Raw genomic sequence first — 10428 nt, forward strand, 5'->3', positions numbered from 1 at the left:
CCATTGTTTCCGACACTGTGTCCGTATGTCTGCGCCCATTGTTTCCGACACTGTGTCCGTATGTCTGCGCCCATTGTTTCCGACACTGTGTCCGTCCAGCTCATTGAGGGCCTTCCTCTTTTGTCGCTGCCCCTCTACTTTACCGGGCATGATGCGGCTCTCCAGGGACTGCTCTCTCCTGACAACACATCCATGTCTCACCATCTTTGCCTCTGAGGAACATTCTGGCTGTTCTTCCAAGACAGATTTGTTTGTTCTTTTGGCCGTCAATGGAACTTTCAATACGATTTGCCAGCACCATAATTCAAACCTATCCATTTCTTCCAGTCTTCCTTATTCGGTGTCCAACTTGCTCATGCATATGAAAAGATAGAAAATATTATGGCTTGCATCAAGGCACATCTTAGTCCTCAAAGTCAGCACCTTAAAGAAATGTTGTGCAGCAGATTTACCCGATGCAATGGTCTTTTGATCTCTTGACTGCTCCTTCCATGAGCATTGACTGTGATCCAAGCAAGGCCAAACCCTTGACAACTTCAATTTTTCCTGTTAATCATGATGCTAGCTATTGGTCCAGGTGTACGGATTTTGGTTTTCTTTGCATTGAGCTGTAATCCACATTCACCTAGACATTTAACTAGACATACACAACTCATGGCACTTCCTTCCCTTATCTTTCCGTGTTTTGAAACTTTTCAGCACCTACCCTGTGACTCTTATAGCATGCTACATACGAGGGGGTACCCCCCCCGAAAAAAAAACCCAGATTTTTTCCCCCAAAGCTACATATTTAAATTTTGTTTTACAAAAAAATTGTTTTTACAAAACAACCTTATCACCTTCAAAGTACTGCCCATTACACTTAATACATTTGCCAAATCTGCGATTCTATTCTTGGAAACATTTTTAAAACTCATCTGTTTGGATGACTGACAGCACCTCCCTCCTTTTTTACTTCACCTCGTCTATGTTGTCAAATCACTGTCCTTTCATGTCCCTCTGCATTCACGGAAACAAAAAGAAGTTGCACTGAGCAAGGTCAAGTGAGTATGGTACATCGGGCAAGAGAGGCATTGCTGGGGTTTTTTTTGCCAAAAACTGGAGCACTGAGATGGCTACATGAGCAGGTACATTGTCATGGTGGTAAAACCAGTCCCCCGTCTGCCACAAATCAGGCCTCTTTTGTCGCACACTGGTAAACAGTCTTTTCAGAACCCCCAAAAGAAAGCATGATAAACAGTCTGACCTGGTGGAATGAATTCCAAATATACTACAAGTCAACATTTTCATCTGTTTGGGAAGTTGACGGACATCCAGAATGAGGTTTGTCATCAATGGACATTTCACCTTTTTTGAAACGAGAAAAACCACTCATACACGTGACTTTTTCACGTAGCACTGCCCTCATATGTTCAACATAACCACAGTTTCTGTGGCATTTTTCCCAAGCAGGAAACAAAAATTTTAGATCCACAAGCTGTTCTCTTAAATAGGCCATCACAAAAACGAGTTTCAAGTGAAACTGCTTTCATGAAAAAATTCACTGTGACCAGAGAGAACCTTCCCGGGTGATGCCTCTGGGTGCACTAACTCAGAGTGAGTTCTCGCCTAGTGGGAAAAATGCGTAGTATAAAAGCTTCACCCAGCGGAGATTCCCCCCAGTGTTTTGGGGCATCCCCTCGTACACTATATCTTAATTGACTCAACTTTGGTGTCTTATCTCCGTTTTTCTCTAGTGAACTGCAGGCAGGCATGTGGTCCTTTGTTGGAATCCATCATAATATGAACTTGGAAATTCCCCTTTCACTTCACAAATTCCCTTTGCCACAAATGTCCCATTCATCTATTCAGCAAACAAGTATCAAGTGCCTACTTATTAGGTGTCAAACTTTATAGTACTCTCTTTTAACTTCTCAACTTTTTTCAACTTACACTAAACTCTAGTTTTTTGATAATCTACTCTGTGCATTGTATTATCACCTCAGTTCTGAGATCATTTGCTGTTTTACTGATAATGGACTTCATTTCTGATCATTTAAATTGTACTTTAATCAGTACCTTCTATTATTCTTTTTTTCACATGAAAATGTCATCATAATTGCATCTTCTATTTTGTTCGTTCTTTTAATCCATCTATTACTGCCTCTGTTTTTCAACTTAGTTTTTAACCCTCTACCTTGGTTCATCTTATATGTCTGTGATGTCGATTTCTTAGTCCTTCTTAAAAATTATTTCATCCAGCTTGATCAGGAGGGGCCCTGGTTGCATAGTGCTTAAAACCCCCAGCTGTTATTAAAGAAGTTAGCAGTTCAAACCTACCAGCCACACTGGAAGAAGGCTGTATCAGTCTGTTTGCTTAAAGATTTACAGCCTGGCAGCTATCTGTCGGTGATGAAAATAGAAAAATACATGGAAACCAGTAGTCCATGAGAGTAATAGACCACCCAACTATCTATCTCCACAACCTTATAACCAGCAATAACTAGGTGGTGCCTGGCAACTGCTACCAGCTGCTATGAAAAGGATTATGTTAGAAGGTCCCTGATAAAGTGGGCAAAGCTATGAGCAGACTGCAAAGTCATGTAAGAGCTCCGATTTACTGGTCAGCGAGAGACTGGTGGAACCCTTAGTTTCCCCTTGTGTCTGGGACTGAACTGAGTGTACGCAGCCATTTAAGATGACAAGGGCAGCACTTACCCAAGAACCAAGTTCAAAGGGTTAGGAAAGGAGGAGGAATGGAAACAGAACACACAGGCAGGGAGGGCGACAATGATAATTACATGAGTTGAAACAAAACGTGTATGAATTGTTGAATGGAAAACTGATGATCGGCTGTGTAAACTTTCACCTAAACCACAATAAAAGTTAAAAGAAAGATTTACAACCTGGAAAATCCTATATGAGAGTTCTAGTGTGTTCTATGGAGTCACTATGAATCAGAACCAACTCAACAGTAATGAGTACACTGCGCTTACATCATCAAATCAACACTCCTTGATATTTATCCCACCTGCTTTTTGGTTAGAGGTCATTTTCTTTGTGTCTGGGCCACCATTTAATGCAATGTTATACCATTTAATGCAATGTTGCACCATTTAATGCAATGATGCTGGTGATGGTGCCTCTGTTTTTGTGAGTTTGATTGATGACACTTTTATTTTGTCTTCCTTTTGGAAGGGTATTTTTATGGGCAGTTATTTAACTTTGGCATTCTAAAGACTCAAGACTGAGTAGTCTGCTCCTGGTCCACTGTTGGTCTTAGGGCATTTTGAGAGCCTCTGGTGTCTACAGTGGCTTCCTCACCGGCAGGTCTTGAACTCCAGGCTTTGTCTCCTTGGCACTGTGACCTTTCTGAAAGCTTCACTCATAGGTACAGAAAGAGAAGGATTTTGGCCTTTATGGTGCGTGAGATGAGAAGTCATGGGAGCATTCAAGCTGAGGCACGGTGTGAAAAGGATTGAGCTATCTGCCAGGTTAAGAACAGACTGTAAAGAGGCAAAGAAGAAACTTGGCAGAGCAGTGAGGCTGCTATTGGAAAAACTGGGTGAAGCCAAACCAGCAGGCCTCGGAGGCCATTCTGACTTAGAGCGACCCCAGAGGACAAAGTAGAACTACTTCCTGGGGTTCCTGAGGGTGCCCATGGGAGGATATGGATTGCCTGAGCTTTCTGCTGACCCTTCAGCTGGCAGCCCAATTTGAAACCCGTGACACCCAAAGAGCTCCTGCAGGACATGAAGGTGGCGTATAATTTCCTCCCTCCACTTGAAAGAACTTCCAATGGGCCTGAAATTTTTGGTTTTTTGTTGTTGTTGCTGGGTTTTTTTAAAATCATTTTATTGGGGGCTCATACAACTCTTACAACAACAAGGGCTCATACAACAATCCATCCATCCATCCATTGTGTCAAGCACATTTGTTTCCATCATCATTCTCAAAACATTTGCTCTCTGCTTGAGCCCTGGGTATCGGCTCCTCATTTTTTCCCCTCCCTCCCCACTCCCACCTCTCTCATGAACCCTTGATAATTTATAAATTATTATTTTGTCATATCTTACACTGTCTGACGTCTCCCTTCACTCACTTTTCTGTTGTCCAGCCCCCAGGGAGGAGGTTTTATGTAGATCCCCGTAATCAGTTTCCCCTTTCCACCTCACCTTCCCTCCATTCTCCTGGTATCACCACTCTCACAACTGGTCCTGAAGGGATCATCTGTCCTGGATTCCCTGTGTTTCCAGTTCCTATCTGTACCAGTGTACATCCTCTGGTCTAGCCAGATTTGTAAGGTAGAATTGGGATCATGACAGGAGGGGGGGGGAAGCATTTAAGAACTAGAGGAAAGTTGTATGTTTCATCGTTGCTACACTGCACCCTGACTGGCTCATCTCCTCCCCGCGATCCTTCTTAAGGGGGTGTCCAGTTGCCTACAGATGGGTCTTGGGTCCACAATCTGCTCTCCCCCTCATTCACAATGATTTGATTTTTTGTTCTTTGGGGGCCTGAAATTTTGATCTACTCAAATCTTCTCTCCCTTCTGAGGCCTTAGGTATTTATTTCTAAAATGTTTATCCAATGACACCACGCTTCAGCTACAACCTTTCAGAGAGTGCCCGTTATATATAGTTAGGTCAAAATTAAAATTTCACAGGGAAACATCTCCAGCTCTGGCCTTCGCCTCCCTTTGGAGCTTCTCTTACTCCGCCTCGACCCCCACACGCCAATTGCCCTAGAACCAGGGTTCTCCGCTGCGAACCTAGAATCTCTGCAGAGGGCCAATGCCCCTTGAGGGCCCCATGTCTCATCCCATGGTTTCTGTCTACTCTGTATCCTCTTTTTCATCATTCCTTGACACGCCAGAGCCTTGGCCAACTGACTGAGGGGAAGAAATAAGAGCAAAGGAAACACCAAGCCTTTGGAAAAAACGCATGGCTTTGTCTCAAGTTCGGGAGCACTGCTGGTGCTGTTGGTAAGCCTGGGGCTGCTAACTGCGAAGTCAGCAGTTTAAACACACCAGCTCTGAGGCAGTCTGCTCCCATGAAGATTCGCAACCCCCAGAAATTTAGGGTCCCGATGAGCTGGAATCCACTCAGTGGCAGTGGGCTTTCGGGTTGTCTCAAATACAATGGGGCTTCCAAAGTTGTGGGAAATTTCATTAACTCTGAATCCCATTTCTCCTGTACTTTAAGAAGTGTAGTTTTGTACATCTTTTCAAGAAAAAGATCACTTGAGTGTGTCTCTGCTCTGACTTTTAAAAACGTAATGCCTTTAAGAAATCTGCTAACCATTACTGTACCTCCCCAAACCACCTCCTTCCCCCTTTAGTACCTTTTTGCCACATACATCGCTCCTTCGGCCACTCTGGACATCGCACTCCATCAGGAAATGAAAAAAGACATTTATATGAAAATACAGCCACCGTTTGAAGACCTGTTTGACACCGCTGAGGAATATATCCTCCTCCTCCTCCTCGAACCCTGGGCAAAGATGGTAAAAACAGACCAAACAGCTTACAAGAAGGTACTGTGGCCCTGGTCCCTTTGGGATATACTCTCTGGGTTGAGGAATAGCTTCATTGCTGGGTCACAGGAGAGACTGCGAGGGCTTTACATAGGCCAGAGGTCCCGAGTCAAGATTTGGCCGGGCTCAACCTATCGACTTATTTGTTTATTTGCCAGTTTCCCCGTAGAATCCTAACCAGAGAGCGAATTCTATGTCATTCTTGCCTTTCTTCGCAAATGTGTCCAAAGAAGGAAATGTGAGTGCTGGTTTCCTGTGAACCAGCAAAATAGGCCCTGACAGTATCCCGGCTTTGTCCCTTCTTGCCATTTTTTTCAGCAGGGGCCTCACTTTGATGAATTGAAAAAGCCCATTTCGCCTCGGGTTGGATGAGTTAGTCGATCTCACGCCCACGGGAAACATAAACGTTCCGTAGAGATGGTGCAAAGCAGAGTCTCTGACTCCAGTGCCGCTGTTCTAAACTCGCCCAGATGTTCCTCCGGTCAGAGCACTTGGCTGGGTGGACGTTCCAGCAGCACGTCTTGTTTCATTCTGGAAGAGACCGTGTTCAGCCTCCGTGCTTGGATAGTTTCATTATTCTTATTGATGGGTGGAGGAAATGTCTTCATTTATTTTGGATCACAAATTAAAACCATCCATGGTTTGTTTTTTTTTTTTAAGTGAATGCACACACCCTGAACATGATGTCTTTTCAGGTGGAACTCTGTTGCCTTTGGGCTGCTAGTCTGTGTTTCTATCTCTTCGGCTAGTCGTGCCTTCCATGGGAAAGGCTGCCTAGGTCACTCTGATGAAACGACACTCCAGCACCTCGCATAGAGCTGACTGTATTGGGTATTTGGATAGTGACCGGAACGCTCCCACGTGGCTCACCACATTCAAAGACCAAAACATGACGCATTTTCACGCCTGAATTTCCTTCACTTGTGAAAAGTTATTAACTCATCTTTGCTACTACAAAACTATGATCCTAGGCAAATTAGAATACCATGTGAAATTTAAAAAAAGCTATTTTCCCATTCTTATTTTAAATATAATTTATCGGACTGAGGAAAGTAGTCCTGAGATGGTTAAAAATAAGGGGGGAAGGAGGACTTGGAATTATAACTCATTTCCCCCAAACCAAAAGTATTCTTATAAAATGCATGAGGCAGGCTTTTTAATGATAAGAGGAAAAATAAGCCTCTTTTTTTGTTCTGCAAATTTCCTTAGAGTTAGCCCAGAGGACTTTTGAAAACTGGCTGAATTATGTCGACAAACAAGATAACCAAGCTGTGACTGCCAAAGCCAGCTATGAAATAACAGAACATTCTCAGGCCACAAGTCAGCCAAACCGGGTCTTCCCTGCATTACAGAAATGGTCCCCACTGCAAAATACTTGTTTTCCCGACGACTGAGAGCTGCTAGGCGGCTTAGTTTGATAAGCAACTTGATTGCTATAGCAAGAAAGTCTTTGCCCACAGACTAATCCTCCTCAGGACCTCTGTCCTCCTGCGGACTGGGATCCCCAGAGCTAGCAGGGGACTAGTCTCCTGGTCTCATGAACAGGAATTGGAAAGGTGACTCACCTCTCGGTAGTGTCTCTGTTAGTGCACCTGGGGCCTGCAGAGAAGAGGCCTGGTCTTTGGTGGTACTGTCCATGACAGAAATGTATGGATTAAAAACAAAAAAGACAACCTATTATTTCACGCAGTCCAGGTCTGACTAATATGTCAAGCAATGCTGGTATTCCTGCTTTGGCCTTCAAAATAATTTGCTTTCTTGGCCAGGGAATTTGTTTTTGAGCCCACAGTTATTGGCAAGTTGTGCCTCTGCCCCTTGCTTTCTCATGATGCACATTCTCTTGGTGTGACCAGCATCGTTGTGATTGTTATCAGGTGGAGCTCGTGGAAGAAAGTCGGCAGCTGGACTCCACGTACTTCAGAAAGCTTCAGGCTCTGCATAAAGAGACATTTTCCAAGAAAGCTGGGGTAAGACAACTCCTTGCTTTGAAAAACTCAAAACAAAACCAAGAACGTGGCCGTATCCTGGGGACCGTTGCTGCTGTCGTTAGTGGGGGCGGAGATCGTGTATTGCTAACGTTGTGGGATAGAGGTTCTCAGAGTCCTCTTGTCCCTTTGCCTGACCTGTTGAGTTTCACAGAGGTCATGCTCTGCTGACCCCTTTCTCAGAGCCAATAAAACAAAGTCACTGGGCGAGTGCAGGCAGCCACGCCTGCCATGCATCTGTCCTGGGACCAGAAACCCCAGCCTTCAAGCCAGGTTGTGTCCCTTGTAGCCCTATTGGCTGTTTTCTGTGCGACTAGCAGCCGCTCTTTCTCTGTTGTCAGGTCACAGAAGAGTCAGTGGGGTTTCACAAGCAGGAAGGGGAGTCTCCGTGTGACAGGAATAGGCAGAACCAGGACAGGGGAGGACGTGGAGAGGAGTGCAGGAGGGCAGTCAGGAGATCTGAGGCTTGACAAGGACATTAAAGTATTATTTGGATCTCTAAATTTGCAACGTTTCGAGTGGCAAATTGAGCCAGAGCAGATGCACAGAATGAAGTGCATGCATCTGTATTCTGAAAAGGACCGTTTGGGCTCATATTTCTGATATAGACAATGTCTCAAGGCATTATTAGCTAAAACAATAGAGAACAGAAACCTCAGTAGACTATGATCCTACTTGGGTACAATTGTATATATGTTTCTAAATAGACACATATATTCAATAGGAGATATCTAAAAAATGGTTGCCACAGGCTAAAGAGAGGGATAAAGTTTCAGATGCTTTCTTGCTTTCTTTTTTGTACTTCACAAAAAAACCCCAAAACTTTTGTTCCTCTAAGTTTCATAAACACGGGCAAGTCCATATTTATAATGGAACTTTCATAATAACTGCCTCAACACAGACGTTCTCTATTCGAAATGCAAATAATATCTTGGAAAAGGAACATAAAAACTCAGAAAGGTAGCAAGCACATAATAAAGTTCTATTATAAACTTTATGAACTAAAATTTATAGCATACTCTATAATCCTTCTACTTAAAGAAAATCGATTTCTTGAAAAATTGGTAGTTTATCTCCTGGTCTGAGGTCTTTAAAAAATTGGAAATTAATCAAGGACATAAGGAATTATGTAAGGGGAAGGCCTTTTAAAGAAGCAGCACTTTAATAAGAATTTAGCACTTTGCCCTTTAGGCTTGTAAAGTGCCAATGAAGCAGAGGTCTTAAAAATACCAAAATATTTGCTTTTATGCGAAAGAGCTTACTTTTGAAGAATGTACGATTAGAAAAGGATTTTCTATCACCCTATAACCTTTAAAATTGTGTTATAGATAGAAGACTTTTATATTTGTGATAAATTGTTAAGTGAAAGGTCACAGAACCATACATACATGTTTTACCCCTATCTTTATTTTTAATAAAGTGCATGGATGCTTACAAAAAAGACTAGGAAGGTATGTGCCAAAATGCTAATGCCGGGTACCTCTGAGTAGTAGTACTGTGTATGATTTTTACCTTCTTCCCCTCTTTTGTTATAAACTAAAAAACCACTAATATTGCATTTAAGAAAGGGGGAACCGATTACAAGGATCTACATATAACCTCCTCCCTGGGCGATGGACACAGAAAAGTGGGTGAAGGGAGACATCAGACAGTGTAAAACATGACAAAATACTAATAATTTATAAATTATAAAGAGTTCATGAGGGACGGGGAGCGGGGAGGGATGGGAAAAATGAGGAGTTGATACCAAGGGCTCAAGCAGAAAGCAAATGTTTTGAGAATGATGAGGGCAACAAATGTACAAATGTGCTTGACACAATGGATGGATGTATAGATTGTGATAAGAATTGTATGAGCCCCCAATAAAAGATTAAAAAAAGAAAAGAAAAGAAGGTATTTTATAAACCTACTATAGTAAAAATACTTTGTATATCAGTCTAATAGATGCTTTTTGAATGTACCTGTAAATAAGAGGATCATATGGACGGGAACAGAACAGCATTTGCTGTTAATTAGACCCCGAAGGACCTAGATTCTTTACCTAGTTCAGAAAAGACCTTGGCCTACGATTCAGTCACTATTTAGCAATGGGAAGATGTTGTTGCATTTGAGAGGGCTTAATGAGAAGCTTTGTCTCACCAGGTCCCTGCTCCAGAAATCGGAAGTAGTATTTTACAGCCCCTTGAAACATATAAGCAAAAAGAATTTTGGAATAGCGTTCCTGAAGAATACAGACATTTTAACTTTAACGATCTGCTAAACAACAAGCTGGAGTTTGAACATTTCCGTCAGTTTCTTGAGGCTCACTCTTCAAGGTGAGTAACAACGTTGGTAAAGGTGCTTGCTTTTCCGGGACAACGTAACTTTTTTAAGTGTCTGGTCTGGGTCCAACATATTCTAATAGTGACTGGGTGCTAACTTTTGCCTGAGTCAGTAAAAACGCTCTGCAAATCCGTCTGAGTGACATTCAGTGGCGGTGTGAGTTGTAGGTGTGGCAACCTTACAGATGTTAAGGGTTCTCCTTACCAGAGAACTTCAAAAAGCTCATGGAAACTGGGGACAGCACTGGAGACAAACTGCGGGAATTGCACCCGCCATGAGCTCACCACTCCGAAGGCCAGCCCCTGGGGGCATGCATCAGAGCAGCGGAGGGAGCAGAGTGGTGAGGTCCTCAGGGATAGAGACGGTGCCGGGGCATGGCACCCCATCAGACTTGACTGGAAAGCACACGTGAAAGAAAACAAACAGATCCTGAACTATTCATACGGTTATATATGTATGCATATGTGTGTAGTGTTGTTGTTGCAGACATTGTTTTACTTTCTGTTGTTGCCTCGTTGCACTCAGTCTGGTGATGGTACTTAGCATGTCTACCTGGAAGGGATAGGCGGAATAAACAAGCCAGAAGAGAGAACAACGGGATGACAGA

At 43.1% G+C, this 10428-nt stretch overlaps 1 protein-coding gene across 1 annotated transcript in view; it reads left to right on the top strand.

The window, feature by feature from the left end:
- LOC101644195 (regulator of G protein signaling 22) overlaps positions 1-10428 on the top strand; it is a 101463-nt gene that overhangs the window by 56687 nt on the left and 34348 nt on the right. The window contains exons 8-10 of the mRNA XM_013006869.2: positions 5320-5514; positions 7389-7481; positions 9642-9814. Of these exons, the coding sequence (XP_012862323.2) occupies positions 5320-5514; positions 7389-7481; positions 9642-9814 (461 nt within the window). The remainder of the gene's footprint in view (positions 1-5319; positions 5515-7388; positions 7482-9641; positions 9815-10428) is intronic.

This window comes from Echinops telfairi, unplaced genomic scaffold (assembly GCF_000313985.2).
Source record: "Echinops telfairi isolate 266 unplaced genomic scaffold, ASM31398v2 ScPeMD7_1;HRSCAF=3_0, whole genome shotgun sequence".
Classification (NCBI taxonomy): domain Eukaryota; kingdom Metazoa; phylum Chordata; class Mammalia; order Afrosoricida; family Tenrecidae; genus Echinops; species Echinops telfairi.